Source organism: Tamandua tetradactyla, chromosome 16 (assembly GCF_023851605.1).
Source record: "Tamandua tetradactyla isolate mTamTet1 chromosome 16, mTamTet1.pri, whole genome shotgun sequence".
NCBI lineage: Eukaryota > Metazoa > Chordata > Mammalia > Pilosa > Myrmecophagidae > Tamandua > Tamandua tetradactyla.
The window spans coordinates 4,891,415-4,913,982 of NC_135342.1; the positions used below are offsets into that span (position 1 = coordinate 4,891,415).

The 22,568-nt window shown below is 44.0% G+C and overlaps 1 protein-coding gene across 1 annotated transcript; it reads right to left on the bottom strand.

Annotated features, from left to right (window-relative positions):
- Positions 1-284: 284 nt before the first annotated feature.
- NCR1 (natural cytotoxicity triggering receptor 1) lies at positions 285-5,379 on the bottom strand. Its single transcript, XM_077130777.1, has 7 exons — positions 5,295-5,379; positions 5,178-5,213; positions 4,721-5,005; positions 2,706-2,987; positions 2,397-2,447; positions 708-758; positions 285-581 (listed from the first exon to the last, which is right to left on the bottom strand). The coding sequence occupies exons 1-7, from the start codon at positions 5,326-5,328 to the stop codon at positions 388-390; spliced, it is 933 nt and encodes a 310-aa protein (XP_076986892.1). The 5' UTR covers positions 5,329-5,379; the 3' UTR covers positions 285-387.
- Positions 5,380-22,568: the final 17,189 nt, after the last annotated feature.

The following is a 22,568-nucleotide window of genomic DNA, read 5'->3' on the forward strand; positions in this document are numbered from 1 at the left end:
AAACTCATAGCACTGTTATGAACCCTAATGTAGACTTGGACATTAATAACAATGTATCGATACCGGTTCATCAATTATAACAAATGTTCCACACTAATGCAAGATATTAATACTAGGGGAAATTGTGAGTTAGGGCTAGAGGGGGTTTATGGGAACTCTCTTTACTTTCTGCACAATGTTTCTATAAACCTAAAACTGCTCTAAAAATAAAGTCTACTAGAAAATACTTAGGACCTAGAAGAAACAATGGGATTAATCTACAGAAGAAATTTAACATCTTTTTCCCCCTCCATGATACTTAGCCAAATGCCATGCAGTCATCCCTTGTTTATTGCATGAGGTCAACCAGAGCTCCTACAGCCCAGGGTGAAGGATGAGGTTTCCTGGTCATATGTTGAAAGGTCTCTGTGTTCTGAACCTTCTCCATTCCCAACCTGAAGCCCTGCTGGCTCTCTCTCGTGTCTTCTTCCTTTTGAGCCAGACTTCCACCAGGAGCCACATGCCGGCCACCATGGCCACGACAGCCAGGCCAATCCGAATGAGGTTCTGTGAGGTGTGATCCCAGAGGGCAAGGTCTGGGGCTGAAGAACAGAGCGATCACTGGTAGAAACGTGCCTACATGACGTACTGCACCTGCTCCCCCTCCTCCCCAGCCCACAGGCCTTGTCCAGCTCCTCCCGTTGGAATGGACTTCCCTATGCACTTGCCTGGCTGGAATCCCATCTCCATGGTTGAAGGGCACAAGTCCCAGATATCTCCTGATGGTCAGGAAAGCAAAGAAATGAGGAAGAGAGGATGGTATCGGCTTCCTCCATCCCAGCCTCTCCTTCCTTCCCTTGCATTCTATTGTTTCTAAGGTTCCCACCCCAACTTCTGGCCCTACTGGTTTTGTCCAGCAGGTAGGGAGGGCAAGTCTGCTGTAGAATTCAACTCTAGGACCAGTAAGTTTTGTGTCCTCCTCACACATTGTACAATTCAAAGTCTTACCATGTTTTTCAAGGTCTTAAATGAGCTGCCTCACCCCTACAATAGCCATCGTGTTTCTGACACCATTTTCCATTCCCCCAGCCTCCATCTTCCTCCTCTTTGTTTTGTTTTAATGCAATTTCATTGAGATGTATTCATGTACCATGGAAACCATCTGATGTATATAGTTACTGGCTCCTGGTATCATCACATGGTTGTGTATACAGCCCCATGATCAAATTTGTAACATTTTCGCTACTCCAGAAAAGAAACAAAAATAAAAAAGAAAACCCTAATTCTCTCATGTGCCTTATCATCCCCATATTATTGATCCCGAGTATTGGTGCAGTATAACTGTTTCTGTTGATGAAAGACTATTAAAATATTACTGTTAACTACTGTCCATAGTTTGTAATAGGTGCATTTTCCCCACATTCCCCTCTATTAACTCCTTGAATTAAGGTCATACATCTGCTCTAGTTCATGAAAGAACCTTTTTTTTTTTTTTTGCATGGGCAGGCACCGGGAATTGAACCCAGGTCTCCAGCATGGCAGGTGAGAGCTCTGCCACTGAGCCACCGTCACACTGCCCGAAAGAACTTTTTATATTTGTGCATGGACATTGTCCAACATGACATTCACTGTGTTATACAATCCCATGTTTTTACCTCCAACTTTCCTTCTAGCGACATACATGACTCTAAATTTCCCCTTTCCACCACAACCACGTGCCATTCGGCACTGGTATTCTCCCAGTAACATGCTCCTGTCACAGTCACCCATTCCCAAACATTTACATTCATTCTAAACATTGTAAACATTTTGCACAAATTAAGCAACTGCTCCCCATTCTTTTTAGCCTTATTGTATATCCTGGTAACCTATAATCTCTATTCTATGTCTATGAGTCTACATATAATTTGTTCATATCAGTGAGATCATACAATCTCTGTCCTTTCGTGTGTGACATTTCACTTGATATAACATCTTGCTTTTTTATCACTCTGGGCATCTTCTTACCTGAGGTCATTTGCCGTGGCCATTCCCACTCTTTGGATAGCCACAGGACTAACTCTTCCAGTTCTTTCGAGTATCTGCTCAGATGCTTCCTTTTGCATGAGGCCAATCCTAACAATTCTTGATGCTGCCACCAGTCCCTGCCATGGACACTCCTAATTGTTCTTATCCTGTTCTTCTTTGTCTTTTCCCATAGCATCATCTCCTCCTTATGTGATACATAATTCATTTATCAATCCTGACTTTGACTCATGGTTTGTCTCATCCTGCTAGAGTACTGGTGCCTCAAGGCAGGGATATTCTTGTGGTTGGCTGGTAAAGCCGCATTAGCCACCCCAAAGACATGTTGAATGAATTCCATGTTTTAGTGAGGCTGAGACCCCTTCTTTGTACTAGAGGCACTGATTACTCACCAGGAGAAGGGGTTGGCTTCACAGGTGCAGGGCTTGTCTCCCCAGTTTCTCCTGGCAATGGGGAAAGGAGAAAGGTAAGAGTCTCAGGTTTCCTGTGGTCTACCCACCTATACTACACCCTCCCTCCCTGTGCTCTGGCGAGCTTGGTGACAAACAACCTACCTGGCCTCCAGGAAGCGGATGTGGGTGAGGGCTTTGGTGGGAGGCACCCTCTCTCTATCTCCCCAGTCTGTCCCTTCCTTCCCCATCACTGTCTGGGGTTCGCTTAGGGCCCCAAGGATAACATGGGAAGGTTGGGGTTCTCCTCACCTGTGACCAACAGCTTCACAGGCTCACTAGGGAAAGACCACACATAGCTGTTATAAGAGCCGAAGCATCTGTACGTCCCTTTGTGGGCTGTGGTCACGGGGCCCAGGGGGAACACCGCCTGGACATTCCCATATCTCTGCTCTGGGTGGCTGGGTCTTCCTTCCTTGAGTAGAAAGAATGTGTTTGTTTGTGTCTCTATCTGACAATGGAAGGTCACATTCGCGCCTAAGACCACCTCAGGCCCGGGGAGAACTGAGAGAGCAGGCGTGTCGTTATACATTCCTGTGGGAGAAAGTGGGTAGGTAGAAAGAGCATATTTATCCCACTTTTAAAAATGCCCCGTTGCCTTTGTCTTTAAGACCAGGACATAGATCCTCAGAATCGCTGTCCCTTCTTCTATGTCCTAGCTTTGGACGTATAACGGATGCACACTCCCTGTTGAGAATTGAATCCTGTCACCCCAAAAGACACTCAAGTCCTATCCCTCCTCCTGTGGATGTGAACCCATTGAAAGTTCCTGTTAAGATGAGGCCAAATCAAATCAGGGAGAGCCTTAATCCAACATGACTGGAGTCCTTAGAAGCAGAGGAAATTGGATGCAGGAGTAGAAACCAAGGAGGAGGTGAAGGAGACAGATTGCCCTGCAAGGCAGGCAGAGATTTATGATCAGCAGCCAGCGCCAGGACGTTACAGACTGGAGAAAGCGTGGCCAGCTGACACATTGATTTTGGATGTCTATCCTCAAAAGCATGAGACAAGTTTCTGCTGTTTAAGCCAACCAGGTTGTGGTACCTGCCCTGGAAGACGAAGATACTCCCCAATCTCTCCTTTAAATCAAAGGCACTCCCACCCCCACCTTCCAGGAGAACTAAGCCCTGAGAGCACACAGCTGAATCTCTCTTTGGGATTTGCCCCACACCAGCAGTTCTCAGAGTTTAGCCCCATTAGCAGCATTAGCATCACTAGCAAGCTTGCTAGGAATGCAAATACCCAGGCTCCACCCAGACTCATTGAGGTGGGGCAGCCACCTGTGCTTCTGAAGCTTAATGAGGTTGGAGAACTGTTGCCCTTGCTTGAAGACACTGCCTGACCCAAGGCTGCCTGCACTTCCTGGGAGTCATTCTCAGGCAATGAGAGGTTGATGTGGGGTATGCAAGAGCCCAAGGCCCCACCCTTGTTTTGAGACAACTCTGAAAGGCCGTCCAAGGTCTGGAGTTCCCCATTCGCTTGGCTGAGGTCTCTGTTGAAACTGTGCCACAGTTCAACGTCCTCTTCTGCCTCGTCTTGCTTCCTTCACACACCACAGGTCTTGACACCAAGGACACTGCCCAATATCCCTCATGCACACACATTCAACACAGGCTGTTGTCTTTGTGCTATGGCTTGAACTGTGTCCCCACAAAGGTTTGTTCAAGTTCTAACCCCTGGTGAGATTCTATTCGGAAAGAGAGTCTCTGACGATGCTATTAGTTAGGTTAGTTAGGGTGAGGGCAGACTAGATGAGGATGGGCCCTAATCCAATACGAATGGTGTTCTTACAAGAAGAGAAAGTTGGACGTGGACAAAGGGAGAAGGACATGCAACAGAGGAAGGGATGGAGCCATGCCACGAATCAACAAACACCATGGGTTTCCACCAGCCACCACCAGCACCCTACAGACCTCTAAGGAAGCATGGCCCTGCCGACATCTTGGCTTTGATCTTCTGGCCTCCAAAAGTGGGAGACAATGCTTTCCCGTTGCTTTAAGCCACCAAGTTTGTGGTCCTTTGCCACAGCAGCCCTCAGAAACTAAGACACTGGGGGATCTGGCCTAAAGTAGATGCACTCCTCTGATATACAGACAGCACTCTGAAAATATACCCTCTAGGAAGTGGCTGGTACCCACAAAGACAAAGTGTGTTAGAGCAGGGCTTGGAAAAGCTTAAAGGGGATTTTAAAATGATGGCCCTCCCAAGGATTCAGGCTGAGGAGACGAGCAAAGTTAGGGAAAGCAGCAAGGAGTCCATTGTTTTACCTGTCATGATGAGATCCAGGGGAGCACTGGGCTCTGACCATAGCCCCCCACTCTGATACAAGCAGACATATTGTCCCGCAGAGTGCAAGGTAATGGTCAGGGTGGGGAACGTGACTTTCTTCATTGATCTAGGCCGTTCCCATCTCCTCAAAGCAGAAATGCTCCCCTCAAAATACAGAGCATACTCAACAGCTTCATGAGTTCCCTGGCACCAGATGGTCACCAGTGTTCCCTTTGGAATTATGGAACTGGGCTTCGCCCAGATGGTGGGTTTTAAGAGAGTCTCTGGAAAAGAATCAGAAAGTCGAGTTCCAGGTGAATCTCTTTTATGCTTTCCATCCAGCTGCTGGCCCCCTAGCAGGCTAACACTTCAGCCCTCTCTCCCCTGTTATTCTAAAGTGAATAATCAGTTTGGACCCCAGAAGAGAGTCTCTGAGACTTTGGAGGAATGACTCACGCTTCTGGGTGCTGATCCTCTGGCTCAGACACAGCCCTGGAAGAGAGGGATCATGAGACGTGTTGCCTCACCCAACCTGCCCCCTGGATTCTATCTCCCTTCCACTGAAGAACTCACCAAAGCAGAGCAGGGCAGAGAGGATGGGAGACATAGCAGGGATTCTTCCAGGTTAACTTGAGCGTCTGGGTGATGACCGAGTCCAACAGGCCAGAGAGACACACAGGATGTGGTGGGTGAGGCCCAGAGCCAATTGCCATGGGACTTTCAAATTGACTTTCTTACAGGAAGGCTCAGAACTGTCCCCTTCTCTGACCATTGTGGCCTCAGGGAAGAACATGGCGCCCGTGCATCTGACCGCACCTGTGGGCTAACCAGATCCTCTGAAAACTGTCTGTCCAGCCTGCAGCTCATTCTGAGTCAACCTCTAATTCTTAAGTGTGAACTCTGTGCCCAGGGAAGGCATCTGGCAGCATACAGAATAAAGACCTGACAATCATAAACGCTGTGGGGTTTTGACCTTGCTCCCCAGTGTGCAGCATGCACACCTTGGATAAGTTAGTTTCATCAAATGGAATGATAACACTATCTTCAGAAGTTTATTATGTTTCAATAAAATACTATTTTATGTGTCCTATTTGTTATGCAAAAAACAGTCATCTGTTATAAGGTAAAAAATAAAATATTAAAATATCTTAAATATTTTAATTAGTTTAGCTCAAAATGTGTCTGTCTTTTTTCAAAGTGTCTAAACTACCTTTTATCAATTAAACTATTTTTTTAAATAAAATGCTATGCCTTTTTACATTCTGCTTCACATTCTATGAGGAAAATCTTTCCCCAGTCTATTACCATTTTGCTGTTTCTGTTATGGTGTCTCTTGTTGAGTTTGTTTCATTCACTATTATATTTACCTGCAGTAAAATCCATTCATTTTGGTGTTCATTCCATACATTTTGACAAATGTGTATAGTCATGTACCCACCACCCCAATCAAAATATAGAACAGTTCCATCCTCCCAAACAATGGAAAATTTGGGTGGAGATTTCGGTTCACTGAAAGGCATATATTGGGTGCTCACTTAATACATTTAGTATCACTTTTAAGCATTGGAATTGGCTTAAGAAATAGTGTAATCTCTGGGATGGTATAAGGATAGAGCTATAATCTGCAATTCTAGAACCATAGAATCCCTAGAGCATGGTGATAGGTGAGAGTTCCAGTAAATTGCTGGTGCTGACTTCATGTAGGAAGAGAAAAGAGAAGAAACACAGTGTTTCTATGTTCCTAATTTAGGTGCCATATGACCCACAGAGAAGTTTTAGTTGGAGACACTCATATTTCATCACACTTTCCTCACATAGGCAATATGGAACTGGTTCTATCTCCTTTGACAAAGGAATGTGCTAATTCAAGGCATTGAGCAACCTTGAGAAGATCTCAGGTGGGTCCAACAAAGAGACGAGCTGAGCAAAAAGGAAAAAAGGTTTCCTGTTCAGTCCTGGGAGATAAATAACCACAACAACGATAATGATAAAAGACAGTGTTAGAGCTCAACTCAGCAAGTGAAATCATTGCCCTCCCCCTCTACGTGGGACATGACATCCAGGAGTGAAAGTCTTCCTGGTGGCATGGGAGATGACTCCCAGGGATGAGTCTGGCCCTGGCACGGTGGGATCGATAATGCCTTCCTGACCAAAAGGGGGGATAAATTGTAACAAACAAGGTACAAGTGGCTGAGAGAGTTCAATTAGAGTCAAAAGGCTACTCTTACGCAAGCTTCAGTAAGATATTGCTACTTATCATGGTTTACCAAACCCCAACCAAAACCATTCCTTTTAACCCTAAGAGCATCTAGGGCTTTATATGAGATTCAAAAAGGTTCAAGCACTAGGATTACTTCCCAGAAACCTACAACCTCCAGACGGGTTCCTAGGCCAGATAAGTCCTGAAATTCAGAGGGCCCAGCCTCTCCAGAACATTAACTAGTTCCATTCCCCTATCCCATATTATCAACAGTCCTTTCCAACATGAATAAGTTAGAATGAGCATAGCTCAAATACCCCTAAAGTGTGGGAGAAAGATCAAAGGTGCATGTGGTGTTAACAGAGAAGGTAGGGTTTAACAAATGAGTGTGACTGCTGAGTCATTATACTGGTGTTCCCTTCGGTCTCCAGTATCTTGGTGGAGCTAGAAGGAAAAACCTAAAACTGTGGAATTGCAATCCATGTCAAACTCTAAAATACGTTCTACAACTCATTGTGGTATTGTGCTGTGCTTTGAAATTTATTACTTTTTTGTATATATGTTATTTTTCACAATTAAAAAATACATTTAAAAATAAGACTGTTAGAGAGGGGAGAATCACTGTCTGTTTTCACTGTTGAATGGCCCATCTCTGTGCTATGTGAGGAGAAAGAGGCAGAAGAGGCTTTTGCATTCCTTCACTGAGTCCTGAAAAATGCTCCTCGCTTGGCCCCTTGTCCCTTCTGATAGAAGACCTTGTGTGTTTCTTGCTTCCTGTGTTGACTTAGCTCTCACAGTGCAGAGTCAGCTTTCTAAAGGTGGCAGGGCAAGATGCCAGACAGAGTCAGTGTCCAAGGACCAAGTTTGAAAAGAGGACGTCCTTGAGGATGCTGGTGTCAGAGGTAGACCTGGAAATCCTTCGAGGACATTAAAGCAGCAGGATTGCCATAGACAGAGCCCTGTGTGGCTACTAGGGCAGAGCTTCTCAACCTCACAATATTAGCATTTTGTTTCGGATATTTGCTGCAGGGGGCTCTCCTGGGCATTGTAGAATGTTTAGCAGCATCCTTGACTTATACCCACAAGATACCGCTCCCCCCACCACATTATGACAACCAAAAATACCTATAGACTTTGTGAAATATTCCCTGAGAGGCGAAAAGAACCTCTCCTCAGTGTAGAACCACTGCTCTAAGATATGAGACTGAGGCTTAGCATCCTCGATATCTATTCTCAGCTCTCTTCTCCAGATCCAGGGAAACACTGCTTTGTGGCATCGCTGTAATAATATCAATGGTCATGACCCATGATCATTGCTGTCATGGGCCAAAAAAACTTGACTTTGTTCCCAGATACAAATTGAAATTAAATCCCAGAAATTAAATCAGAGTTTTCCTCTCTATCCAAAGGGACAGATCTTCCCCAAAGTCCTGGGATACAGACGGTTCCAGACATCTATTACAAATCACAGAGACAGGGTCACGTTCAGTGGAGAGTTTGGGCAAGTCCTAGAAAAGGAGCAGTATCTCCTTTCCAGTTTGTTTGTCATCCTCAACTTCAAATTTGCGAATTTCCTTCCTTCGATAAGCCAAACTCCCTCCATTCTACTTGTCGAGATAGTCTCTATAAAAATATGCTTATATAATTTTGAGGGAAGACAGCATCCTCATGTGTTTGACATCGCGCCCATAAGCTATCCTGCAAAAGAAAAGCTAACATAACACTTTCATTCTTGAAAATCTTGGAAAGTTCTCCCTGGGTGCCTGCTGCCTGGTGTAGAGGGCTGACACCTTGTACACCCAAATCCTAGGCAGATTCTGACATGAAATCGGTGCTCTACTCCCCGTGTGAAAAGGGTTACCTGTTGAATTGCTGTTGGGTTAGTCTCCCAGATTGGGGTATCTAATGTAGGATAAATGTAGGACTCACCGAGCTGCTTTGAACTATGTCTTCTATTCTGCGCGGTTTGGAGAACTTAGCCTTGTTAGACTTACAGGATAGCTGGGTGCAGAGGAAGTAGTAGATGGGGACATGGGTTTACCGATCAGTTTCCATGTTGACCACATACATGCTATAGAGAATGGACAGAGCCATGGAAATGAGAAGTCTGGTTTTGCACTATGTTTTCTTTTCTTTTTTTTTTTTTTTATCACACTTTGTCATTGGAGACATCCAGACACTGAAGAAGGCAGGAGTGGCTGCTCAGAAAGAGATGATCAGGTGAGCTTCCATGTAGAGGGAAAAGAAGGCTGGGGACCAACAGGGCTTCTTGCCCTACTTCCCTCAATGTATCTTCATTTACTCATCTTCATTAGCCCCAAATCCATCAGTATCATAAAGGTAATACTACTAGTGAGTGGGGATGTGAGTCAGGAGACAGCTAGTTGTCTCCTGGTGATATTGCCCAAGGACAGGGAAATAGTTCCCCTGCAATGGCGAGAAATTTCTGCAGTTCCTACTTTCCTCAGAAATTTGGGGATTCTATTTACATGGCTGGTTTCCTGGTAATTCGTTCCTGGGAATGGTTTATAAAGTAGGGAGGCAGTGCCCTAGAATTTGAGTCACTCCTCTGGCACCACCAAAGTTGTGCTCAATATCTCAAGGCATGGCTGTAGGTAGGGTAGCCTGGACTTTAGAGAATGGGTCTAGCTTCATTTCCTTGTGGTTTCCCTTCCTTTTTACTACTTTCATAGTTTACATATACATTTCAAGTTCTTGGGTAGTCTGACTAATAATTCTCCTGCATTCTTGGAGTGGTTTGTTTCCTCATACAGTTTGCAATTTTTTTTTGTATGTTTTATAGTGGGGGTCACATTTCATTCTTTTTTCCATGTGAGTATCCGGTTATTGCAGCACCATTTGTTGAATTTTTGTTTGTTTATTTGCTTGTTTTTTTTGGGGGGGAAGTGCATGGGCCTGGAATCAAACCTGGGTCTTCCGCATGGCAGGCAGAAATTCAACCACTGAACTACCTTTGCACCCCCCCAGTTTACAATTTTTATGGAAGGCTCATCTACAATGAATTTTATTACCTTGGGATTCCAATGTATACTATTGTGTATGCATGTGACTATGGCGTTGATTCTTCTGGAGCTCCCAAGTGTTTCACCAGACTAAAGCCAATTTTACATTTATTTATGGGTTTGGTGCTACCCACGCCACTCAGGAGTAAAATTTAGCCCAAACCCTTGCTGGGAGATAGCTGGGTCTCCGATTTTTCGCAGAGGGATTTTTCTCTCTCAAACTCACAGACACAGACAAGCTTTCTGGTGCTATTTCTGAGATGGTGACTGGATCAATTCTAGAGCTGGTCTTCCTGAGACAGCAGACCTTCTGGGGACTTGACTTTGCTCAAGTGGTCTTTCGTCACAATGCTAGCTATAGACAGAAGGCTCAGTTCAAATCGTGTCGGCTTATGACTTGGTCTGTGTGCTGGTTTGAGAGGATGTATGGACCCTAGAAAAGCCATGTTTTAATCCTAATCCCATTTTGTAAAAGCAGCTGTTTTTTCTAATCCCTATTCAGTATTGTAAATTTGGAACTGTGATTAGATCTCCCTGGAGATGTGATTTAATCAAGAGTGGTTGTTAAGCTGGATTAGGTGATGACATGTCTCCACCCATTTGGGTGGGTCTTGATAAATTTCTGGAGTCCTAGAAAAGAGGAGACATTTTGGAGAATGAAGGAGATTCGGAGAGAGCAGAGAATGCTGCAGCACCACAAAGCAGAGAGTCCACTAGCCAGCGACCTTTGGAGAGGAAGAAGGAAAATGCCTCCCAGGGAGCTTTCATGAAACCGGAAGCCAGGAAAGAAAGCTAGCAGATGACGCTGTGCTCACCATGTACCCTTCCAGCTGAGAGAGAAATCCTGACTGTGTTCGCCATATGCCTTCTCACTTGAGAGAAACCCTGAACTTCATCGGACTTCTTGAACCAAGGTACCTTTCCCTGGATGCCTTAGATGGGACATTTCTATAGACTTAATTGAGACATTTTCTTGGTCTTAGAACTGTAAACTAGCAACTCATTAAATTCCCCTTTTAAAGGTCATTCCATTTCTGGTATATTGCATTCTGGCAGCTAGCAAACTAGAACAGTCTGTTTTCTCCAGGAGGTATATAAACCACATCCCCAAGCATTTAGAGACAATATCCTGTCCAGTATCTTCCCAGAAACCAGGATTTCTGTTTACAAGTCAATCAAGAGGGCTTCCATAAGGTTTCCTGTTCTAGGAGTGGGTGATTTTCCAGTCAAGGCAGCCATACCTTGGATGCTTTATTTCTCACCGGGCCCCACTGGGCTTGGGATTCGAGCTGCTGAAAGAGCCCACGTTCATTGTTTCCCTGGAATTGTGTAGCTGCCCATAATTGTGTGCTCCAGTGGGAATAATTGGAAAGTGATAAGGAATCCTCAGACTTAAAAGTGAGAGTTGTGGAAGATAATGTACGAAGACAGAGCATAATTTAAGAAGTTGATCTTACTGTAGAGGCAAAACTATTTGGAACTTATTTGTTGCATCAACGAGCCTCATACCAAAGGATACCAAAAATGTTTCTGAGTTCAATATTCAAAATTTATTTTCTAAAATTGTTTTTATAATAAATTATCCATGTTGAAGAACCAGTTTCATGAAATTTGAATCTAATTGAACGATAAACTTTTGCTAAATTAATTTCAGAGCTTTATTACCACCTAAGGGCCTGCTGGAAAATCTCAAGCCCCAGAATGGTGAAATTATAAAAACATTTTGAAAACTGAATGAAAAAAATTAATAGACATCAGTGAAACATATGCCAGTGTTTAACTTTCCCTTGTATGCATGTTGCATAGAAATTGAGGAAAGGAAGAGTTCAAGGAAAAATCTCATAGGACTATGGCATTCAATTCTTTCAATGTATGGAAGAGTGAAACAGATATCTTAAGGATAAGGGGGTTCACTGAATATTTCAGGCATGCCTATACATTGCTTATATTTGGTGGAGACAATCATTTCGAAAAACTGTAAAAAAGAAGGAAAATTAGAAAGAAAGAGAAAAAAATATATGAAAAATCTGAAGACAGACAGATAAAGATGGAAAATTGCAAGCAACACCCAGAAAAGGGCCTTCGCTTAGGAAAGTGACATTTGCTGCGCTTGAAAATGGAGCCAAGTTTGTTAGAGCTTCCTTCTCCCTTGTGTTCTCTGAGTGGCTTTGCTGAACTCCACATGCCCTGACGGCCTCTGGGAGCTGGTCCAGAGCTTCATTCTACTGGACATTTCTGTCTGCTGCAGCTCGGTTTGGCCATGGCCTGCCAGCCTTCCTTGTGTGGTGGCACCCTGCAGCTGTGCCACTCCTCAGCCAATACTGCCACAAGCGCCATGAGGACCAGCCCTGCCACACCCATTTGGATCAAATTCTCTGCTGTGTCATCCTGGTCCAGTGAATCTAAAGACACAATTCAAAGAGATGATGGTTGCTGGTCCTGCCATCCCACCCCCAGGGCTCTGAAACGGAGGCTCATTTCCCCTATTTGCCCTGCTGCATTGTGCCCACTCCGATCCCTCCTTGGTGAGCTTATCCTCTGACCTCTCCTCCAGGAGAGCCGCATTCACTCGTCTGTAAGTCTGGAGGGCCTGGGTGGATCTGGGAACCGTGGAAGAAGGTGGTTACGAGGAGGTTGGATTTGCTTTCCATCACCTCCTACTTGGCAGCTTTACTGGATGCCTGTTCATATCCCTGCAACCCCACCATCTATCCAGCACCTTCAATCATCTCCTGTACCCCTGCTTCATCCGACCCAACCGCTTATGTTCCTCTCTCATGCATGGTAAAGGGTGCAGCTCGGTGAGTACCTGAGCAATATGCAGGCTGGAATTTCTGATAAACAGATAAAATCTATCTCCACTATTCTGTGACCTTTCTCGAGATACTGCTGCTATCTGAAACCCCTTTCCCCTTCATTAGTCATATGGGCTGCAGAAACCCCTGCCCTTCTCAAGGCTGTGACATGATGCAGTGAAATTGCAGTGCTGAGAATACCCTAGGCTTTCATTAAAAAAATAAGAAACATTATCCTAAATCAAAGAGATTCTTGAAACCCCTCCTTCCAAGATAAGAGGCTTGGATAAGTCAGCGGTGGAGGTACTGTCCTGTCCATCAGTCATTTGATAAAGTGAAATGGGGGGTGAGGCAAGCAGCTGTTGGCAGTAGCTTTGATGGAACCGCCTCCACCCTTCCTATGATGAGGGGCAGTTTTATCTCCCTGTCGTCCCCAAACAACCCACCTATTCCTGAGTTTCCAGGTACCTGGAAGCTCGTGGGAACCACGGAAAGAGAAAACGTGAAGACCTGGGGTTTCTTTCACTCTTTTCACCCACCATTACTCCCTGAGTACTGCCACATAAAATATGGAACTTCTTGTTTATGCATAAAAACATTTTTAAAAAGTTTAAATTTTTACACCTGCTCTCTGCTACATTCTCTGTGCTACAGCATGGAACGTAGCTTCCTTTCTTCTTTCCTTTTATCATTTATGCATCCTCTTAGCCTGCCTTGTGGTGAACAGTCTGCTCTTCAGTGGTAAATCCTGTGGCTCCAAGCTTGCAGCACTGATTGGGAAATGACACACATACCCCAACTACGAGGACGTGTCCTTTTTACTGTTTACTAATAACTTCAGGAATCTCGACTGAGTGTAGCTTCATCACCTAGAGTTAAGAATTCTTGCTTACTAGTCATTTAATCTGGGATCGGGGGTGATAATTTGGGATTCTCAGTGTTCCTAGAAGTCAGGGAAACAAGTGGGTAAGAGGGTGACAAATGGGTGCTAAGAGGGTGACGGTGCTTCAAGAGGGTGACGGTACTCCAAGAGGGTGATGGTGCCTCAAGGAACTGCATCCTGGTCTGCATCATACATTTTCTCCTCTCCTCTCACTGTTCATGTATAAAGTACAAAGTGTGGCTCTAGAAAGCATAGTGAGCAGGAAATCTCACACTCAGATCCCCGTGAAGCATATGGACAAGTTAATCAAAGTGCCCAAAGCAAGGGCTACCCACCTTAGAACCTGTGGCCCCAACTGATCATTCTACCCCTGTGAGGGTAGCTTATAAATGCCTGGCCTCAGGTTTGTTAAATCATACAAAATGCTACAATTCACCAGTCAGAGTATTAACATAATTCACGTGGAGCAAAAAATACCCTCAAGCACTGCTTGTGGGAGTGTAAGTTGGGACAGTCTCTTTGGAAGTCAGTTTGGCTCATCCGGTGCCAGAGGTCATGCACACGTCCTGTAGACCCACAGCACTGCTCGTGTAGGTTTAGGATGAGGCAGTGTTGAGCAAAGCGCGGCACCAGCCGGATCTCATCTGCTGCCTGTTTTTGTATGGTCCATGAGCTAATAATTTTTAAAACATTTTTAAACAGTTGAAAAAATCCAAAAGCAGAATAAATTTCGTGGCATGTGAAATGTATACGGCCTTCAAATTTCAGTGTCCAAAATAAAGTGTCATTGGAACCCCAACGCTCTCACGCATTTACATTTCGCTCATGTCTGCCTTAGCACTGCAACATCAGCACTGCATTCTAAATCGATGCAAATGTTCTAAGAAATGATGAACATGCAACTATGTGATGATATTAAGAATTACTGATTGTATATGTAGAATGGAATGATATTTTAATGTTTTGTTTGTTGTTAATTTTTTTTATTAATAATAATAATAAAAAGAAACAACAGGAAACCTGATGAGGCTTTCCATAGCAATATTGTCTGTGATAGCAAAAACACTGGAAACTGCAAACCTGCATCAGCATTGCTTTGGATAAAATGTTGTGCATTTCCACAACAGAATGCCTACTGCAGTGTAAATTAACACTGCAGGTGCAATAGTCAAAATGAATAATTTTTTTTCACGTAATGATGAGCAAAGCAAGTCAACTGAGTCACTATGCAGATATTTCTTTTTAGATTCTAATGTGTTAGAACAGCTAGAAGAAAATACCTGGAACTGTGGAATTGTAACACATGTTATACTTTGAAATTTGCTCTACAATACTTGTTAAACTGTTCTTTGAGATTTATCACTTTTCTGAATATATGTTATATTTCACAATAGAAAATGTTAAAAGAGCCAATCACAAAAGATACATACAGTCTAGATAAATTCTGAAAATACCCAAAGTAAACAATTCATTGACTAGGGATATGCAGATGCTAAAACAAATAAGAAAATCGTGGAACGATTTTGTTCTCCCCAGGGAAGTTGGCGGAGGATGGCATAGGGGTAGAGCATGCTTACGGCTTCTAAGGCCATGCAATACCCTATTTCTTTATTTGGGTGATGGTTACTTGAGTATTATTGATCTTTAAACCATACTCATGCATTTATAAACTCTGATGGATGCATAAATATTTACAATTATTGATAAAATAAAAGACAATCCCAGGGTTAATTCAGCCTCTATATTTATCAGCTCTGTAATCAGACCCTCCTTCTTAGCCCAAATTTCTGCCTTTAAATTTTAGCGCTTTTGTTGAAGTTCACTTTTCTTGATGATTCAATGAAAAAGAAAAAAAACATAAAACAAATAAAAACCAGACCTCTCCTTTCTTAGCTACCTCCAGAGAATGGAGGATCCAGAAGTCCATTTGGGACCCCTTTTGGATGATGTCATGTCTGACTTGAGTTGTCTATGTGAGTAAAAATCTTAGGCCCAATGCATGGGTGATGGAGACACACATGCTTTAAGAGAACAGGGAAAAGGATTGGAGAAGGGCAGTGACTACATTCCTTCCAAAGAGCAACCTGCCTTCTCTTTCTCCAGATTACCTAATGTCTCCCACATCTCTTTCTACTTTCTGAACCTTGGTTTCTTAGCTTGTGGAGTGACTGAAATGATGCTTTTTTGGGAGGCAGACATGAGGATGGATGAGGTTGTCATGCTCGGCAATTGTCAGCTACTTTCTTCTATTATAACTCTTGTCTTCTCTCTTTGGGCCCAGTGATGCATGTAAACAATCGAAAAAAAGGGTCCTATTACTGAGTTCTTGAGAGCTCTTTCTATAAGCCATAAACCTCAGTTGGTCACTTATAGTAGATTTTAGAATTACAGGTTAGTTTAAGGACTCCCAGATGCAAGTAAGCATGTAGAAGACAGAAGCAGGAGAATCTAGGTTATATATGATGAGCTACCATCTCAACTGGCCCTTTAACATGTAATTCTTACACTGGCCTCTTCTTTCTCAACAGACCACATGTGTTCAAATGGTGGGAAACTCATGCCGTGGGTGGGAAACTCTTCTCTCTTCCTAGTCCTCTGTGTAGGAGAGGTTTTATCCTTGAACACCATGGATATGGTGTTTAATTCTGAGAAAGGGCCAAGGACCTGAACCACTAGCCGGTGGCTCCAGGAAGGACAGAGGGCAGGGCTGGGCTGTGCCTACCTGTAACAACAATCTCCGGGGCATCACCTGGGGCTGACCATATATAGGGGCTGCCACTGACCCAACCCTAGCACAAAACTGAAGAGTGGCAGGGTCCAGTTTGGAAACCTGGAATATTTTACTCCAGGTTCTGAGTTCCCTCGTTGGCTCTCTGTCCTAGAGTGGTTCTCGAATGCAGTGAGAGGGAAACTAGCAAGAACATCAGATGGATATGATGTTTAATTCTGAGACAGGGCCAAAGGCTGGAGCCTGGAGAGCAGACAACTCTGGGAGCAGGATATAAGACAACAGATTTTGGGGGTCAAGGATAAAACCCTTTATTGGGGTCCAGAAGGTGTAGCTTAGCCTCTTGGCTCCAATTCCTTCATGCTGGCAGGGCTTCAACAGGGGGCTTTGCATTGGAAGACTCCTGTTCTCAGTTTTAACTCTGATGGAGAAGTTGGTGAAGAGGGGTTGGGACACTCAAAACCTGCTGGCTCATGGCCTCTTTGTTGCACCATTGAGTTTTCAGAGTTTATTTTAGGCCTGTTATCAAAGTATTCAACTGCAGCTCTGTGGAAGGGGATAAAAGGGGAGTTTGCCATTCCCCTCGAGGGTATCGTCAAGAAAGACAAATCTGATGTAACCGTTGGTGATTGAAGGGTTTAGCTGTTCTCACTTCAGCTTGCAGGGGTTTAGAACACATGATATCATTTGTGCCACAACACACCCACGCATTTTCACTCCACTATTACTACTGTCACACTGCTAATCATTAGGGCTACACGTTTGATGTAAATCAGTGGTTCTCAGCAGGGGGCAATCTTTTTTTAAACGAAACCCCACAATTTATTGAAAACAGGAACCCTTCAGTGGCTCCGACTAAAACCAGCTCTGACACTGCTGATTATGTTGAAGTTGTAGGAAGGCTCCTTCCCTGCAGGAGAGGGAACGTGGCACCAGGCTTCTGCTCCCACCCTGGAGAAACGGCCCAACGCTGCACCAAGCCCTTGAGGTTCTTTGCTTCCAGACTGGACCATTTGCCCACCATTCATCCTGCCTCTTGGGAAAAGTTCTAGTTCTTTTATGCACAGTTTAGGACAGTCTAAGTACAGTCAATCAAGGTTCTGACTTATCTCTTATCCCTCTTGTTATCTATGTGTGTGTGTGTGGGAAGAGAAGTAGATGAGAGTCTGCGTGTGTGTGTTCTAGTTTGCTAGCTGCCAGAATGCAACACACCAGAGACGGATTGGCTTTTAATAAAAGGGAATTTATTTCATTAGTTCTTCAGAGGAAAGGCAGCTAACTTTCATCTGAGGTTCTTTCTTACATGGGAAGGCACAGGATGGTCTCAGCTGGCCTTCTCTCCAGGCCTCTGGGTTCCAACAACTTTCCCTGGGGTCATTCCTCTCTGCATCTCCAAAAGCTTGGGCTGAGCTGTGAGTGCTGAGATGAGGGATGCTGAGCTGCTTGGGCTGTGCTATGTTGAGCTCTCTCATTTAAGCACCAGCCAATTAAATCAAACGTCATTCATCGCAGCAGGCACGCCTCCTAGCCGACTGTGGATGTAATCAGCAACAGATGAGGTTCACATACCATTGGCTCATGTCCACAGCAACAGAACTAGGTGCCTTCATCTGGTCAAGTTTTCAACTGAATCTAACTACCACGGTGTGTATGCAATTTTATACATCTGTATATTTTCTCAAGTACCTGTGCACACAGCAGAGTGCCTTACTGCCACCTGCTTTCCATAAGCCGTTTTCTCAGCTGTGGCTTCTACAAGTTTGCTAATTTAGACTCCTTATTGCCATATCATTAAACTAACAATAGATTATTTGGCAATATCTGGATTTTTTTTGTCATTACAATTAGGGGATGGGGAAGCATCTGTGGGTAGAAGCCAAGGATGCTTCTCAACATCCCGCAATGCAGAGGATAACCTCTGACAAGCAAGAAGTATCTGGCTTCAAACTGCAGTGGTGCCGAGGCTGATAGACCTCGACGGGAACAGACCTGGTCAATGCTTTTGAGGAAATGGCATGGGAAGTGTCAGATACTGCTAAAAGTATTCAGGTATAGAATTATAGCTCCTGATATTGGATCTGCTGTGTGAAGACAGCATTTGGAGGTCTGAGAATAGACATGATGCTTCAGCTGATACGTGAGAATGAGTGGGAATTAGGTGGGTGATGTGGCAGGCAGACCTGAAGGGTTGCAGAGAGAAGAGACGTCAGGGGAAGAGGCCCAGGGAAGAGCTGATAAAGTGCAGTGAATGAAGGAGAAACTGAATTAAGATCAATATAGGAATGAAGATCAAAGAGTCACAGGGAGGGTGTGGGAAGATGGGTTGGAGAAATGAACACGAGCCGAGGGGACAGGGACTGGTGGGCCCAGGGAAGTTGGTGGCTTTATCTGAAGAAGGACTTAGGAAGAATTTTAATAGGGTGATAAACATACTTGTATTTTAAAAACACAAATAATCCAGCTACACTGCTTTGAAAGACCTGGAAGATAAAAGGCTTGAATGGACATAGGATTCACATCTCTTAGGTCCTCAAAGCTGCAATTGAGGCAAAAGAATATTCAATAGTACCTTGAATTAAGGTGGCATCTCTTTCAATGAAGCGAAGTAAGCAGACTTGGGAGAATTAGGACGTGAAAACAAGCAATTCTGCATAGGGAAAGATAGGGGGCAATCAAAGAAGACTTCTGATTTTCTTACTCATGCAGTTGGGATAGTTAGTAAAAAAAAGAGACCCTTGATAGACAAATAGCCTGATGAGTTCCAGGGGTCTGGAGATACCAAGGTGAGATGGAAATTATGCAAGGGAAACAGGGTAGAGACAACTAGAATGGTGAATAAATTCAGAATTCGTTTGGATTTTAGAGTATCCTTCTAGTCTTTCTACCCCAGAGCTGCTCTGAGGTATAAGAGGGCTAGATCAGATTTGGGGCAACACTTGCCTTGTGCCTGAATCCTCTGCCCCAGACAGAACACTGCAAGGGAGAGATCCATGAACAATCAACCCTCCAGTTTCCATCCTCTATCACAAACCACCCCCAATAATGATGTACAGGGTTAAACAACCATTTTCTTCCACAGAAAACACAGCTTGAAGATCATCCATTGGCTTGGCTTGGACAACTGAGCCCTCAAAGCTATCTTGGACTTGGGAAGAGGCAGAGTTACAGATATCTTGGGCTAGTAAACCAGAATCCTTGGCAGCCCTGAAACCACTGAGTCCTCAAGGTAACAGAGACTCTAACTAGTTTGGGATTCTCCCATCCTCCCCTCTGAGCCACTTTCTTTCCCAGACTCACAGAGACAGAGGAGAGCCATGGATGGGATGTGGTCTTCAGTCCAGCTAGCCCACCACTGATCAACGACATCGTAAGATCTACAGGAAGTATGAGCTCAGATCCCCCTGGAGGATGATTTCTACAACGATTTCTTCACAGGAAAGGGAAACAGTGCCTTCCTGAAGAATTTAGTTCTGTGTTGCTCTTGAATGGAGTCCAAGAAAAGATCTGTCTTTGTATTTATGTTTCAGACCAAAAGTGAGTGTTTTCCTCAAACTGGCATCCAATGGGGATCAAATCCACACTCAGACCAGATTCCACATCCAATGGAGGGGCTCAGACAGTGGATGGCACACAGGCAGAAGATTTCTTCATTATACCACCGGTCAAAAGCCACATGACCTTGTCTCGCCTGCACTGGCCCCAAGTGGCCTTTCTGGGGCTCATGGGCTGACTGTCCACGTGGGCTACATCAGACAGTTGCCCTGTTACTCTGGGGCATCATTAAGACCAGGATGTACAGAATTTTTCTCAGAAGTTCAATATCTCTAAAGAAAGAGCTTCCCCTTTTTCTTTTGTTCGCAGACTTCTGGTTCCCACTAGTATGGTGTAGAAAGTCAAACATTCCAAATCAAACTTTCTATTAAGCATGCTATTTTTTTTTATTGCAATACATCACTCTTGCATTCCCACAAGTATTTTGAAGTCCTGAGTTTCTTCAGTCTTTTGGAAGGCAAAACAGCACCCACATTGGCTATTTAATTTTGTGCCAATTTAAGGTGTGTCTTCTTTCACCATAGTTCACCAATTTCCATGTATATGCTTATACATATATATTTATATGCGTGTATACAGATTTGCATATATATATATATATTTAGAGAGAGAGACAGAATAAGTGAGAGGTTTTGTTTTGTTTTGTTTTTGTTTACTTTTGGTCATCTGGAAATTCAGTGATGCACGTTGCATGAAATTGACCATATTTCAATATTCTTTTTTGTGGTTTGAACCTTACTTTACCTTTGTTCTCATTTGAATGGGGCTTGGGTGGAGCGAAAAATAATGGCTGAGTACTTAAAATGGATAGAGGAACAGTGGAAAATTCATGTACTCTAAAAGGCAGAATGACTTGATTACAAGTTCTGTCTTTATCGCTTAGAGACTATGTGCCTTTTTAGGGGGAAGGGACGCTTAACAATTGGTTGGCTTCCCGGAAACTGCCTGGGTAATGCCTACTAACACGCGAGGATCACAACCTTTGGGGTGAGTTTTGCTTTCTTTCTTCCTTTTGTAGAACACAGCTGGTAAAGTAGCCCAGACTTCTCCCACATCTTGTTCTCCTCTCTCTTTCAAACGTACTTTGCCCCATTAATTTTTATTTCATCAGATTCTGGCCATTCCGGAGACTAAATGAATAATGGTGAGAGCCTAAGTTTAGATCTAGATTTAGTGATATCAGAAAGCTTTCATGGACCTCTAGGCTCAGCCCCAAGGTCCAGCCCAGAGGTCAGCAAACTTTTTCTGCAGAGGGACAGAGATCTTAGGTTTTGAGGGCCACACGATCTCTGCTGCAATGATTCACCCCTGCTAGATAGTGTGTCATAGGTGACAGCAGCCGGAGACACACTATGAACGTGTGCCATTGTGTACCAATAAAACTTTATTTACAGAAATGGCTGGGGGGCCAGATTTAGCCGAGAGGCTGCAGATGGCAGACTCCATACTCTCAAACCCAGCTTGCGACACTTACATGTATTAGGTGGTTAGGGATCTTGCTGATAATAAAGTGGTAATTTGCTGTCCTTTGTTGTGGTGCTTAAATGAACACATCTCCATCTGCAGTCTCTTGGAGGCTACAGTGTTGATAAAAATCAGGTGTGCATGTGGACTGACTTCAGCAGCATTTTTATACCATTGGAGAGCTTTCTATGTGCTCTGACATTTCTCAATGCAACAAAGGGACAAAATAACAAGGTTTTTTCAAGTGACTTCCGCTTGCAATTTCCTTGTACAGGAGCCACGTTAGAAATATTCTTAGTTGTGATATGTATATTTTTTCAATTCATGTTTCTCTTGAGCAATCCAAATCAACAAGTGAGAGACTTCAAGAGAAGCCTCTGGAGTGAACTCAGGGGACTGTGACCCCAAGACTCTGCCCTTCAGTTACCCCACTCTGCCTCCTAGTAGAGGAAAAAACCCTAATTTAGCAGCAAGATCACCACCCACCCTCCTACCTGGCACTTTTCTCTTCTCTGCCAGCACCATCCACAGCCTGATTTTAAAGATCATGAAGATGAGTCCGTAAAAGAGATGGCTTTGCCAAAGTTCCTGCAGCTAAGAAGGGACAAAATGAGACTCTAATCTGGAACACATTTCCAGGAACAACTTCCAAACACTCCCTTGAAGCTGCTGTTCCCCAGTATTTTAACAACCAGGCCCCTCCCAGAATTAAAGCAATGCCCCTATTTGCCCTTTCCAGCTACCTTAAGAGAGCCTCTTACTGCCTTATAAAGGAGAAGGATATTGTAGTTTGGGTAAAGAATTCGTCTTCTCCTTCCAGACACATTGACATAACACTGTAAGAAAAGCAACGTGGAAATTTAGTTTCCCTCCAAAACACTTGCTTTAACTCTAACATCCAAGCTGAAATCATGTGCCCCCCAAGCTGCATTTAGGCTGAGGTCATGGGAAAGCTCATCGCCCACGGTAATCCCCACCGGTCAAGACCCTAATATCTGGGTGAAGTCTGCCTGCAATTCCAGATAATTCCATCATGCCGCCCCTTCCCTTTATTTCTTTTCCAAATCTTACTAAGACCTAAACAGCCTCTTTTCTTGTTTTTGATATTGCACACCTCTTCCAGACAGAAACCAATAGAACTGACCCACGCAGTGGATATGGTATATCAGGCCCCAGCACTGCTGTCTGGGTCCCTTCACAAA

Coding starts and splice junctions, on each gene's coding strand:
- NCR1 (XM_077130777.1), bottom strand. CDS start 5,328: ATGTCTCCCATCCTCTCTGCCCTGCTCTGCTTTG. Junction 5,214..5,294: donor CTCTGCCCTGCTCTGCTTTG/GTGAGTTCTTCA, acceptor CCTCTCTTCCAG/GGCTGTGTCTGAGCCAGAGG. Junction 2,448..2,705: donor TGTGAAGCTGTTGGTCACAG/GTGAGGAGAACC, acceptor CCCCATTGCCAG/GAGAAACTGGGGAGACAAGC.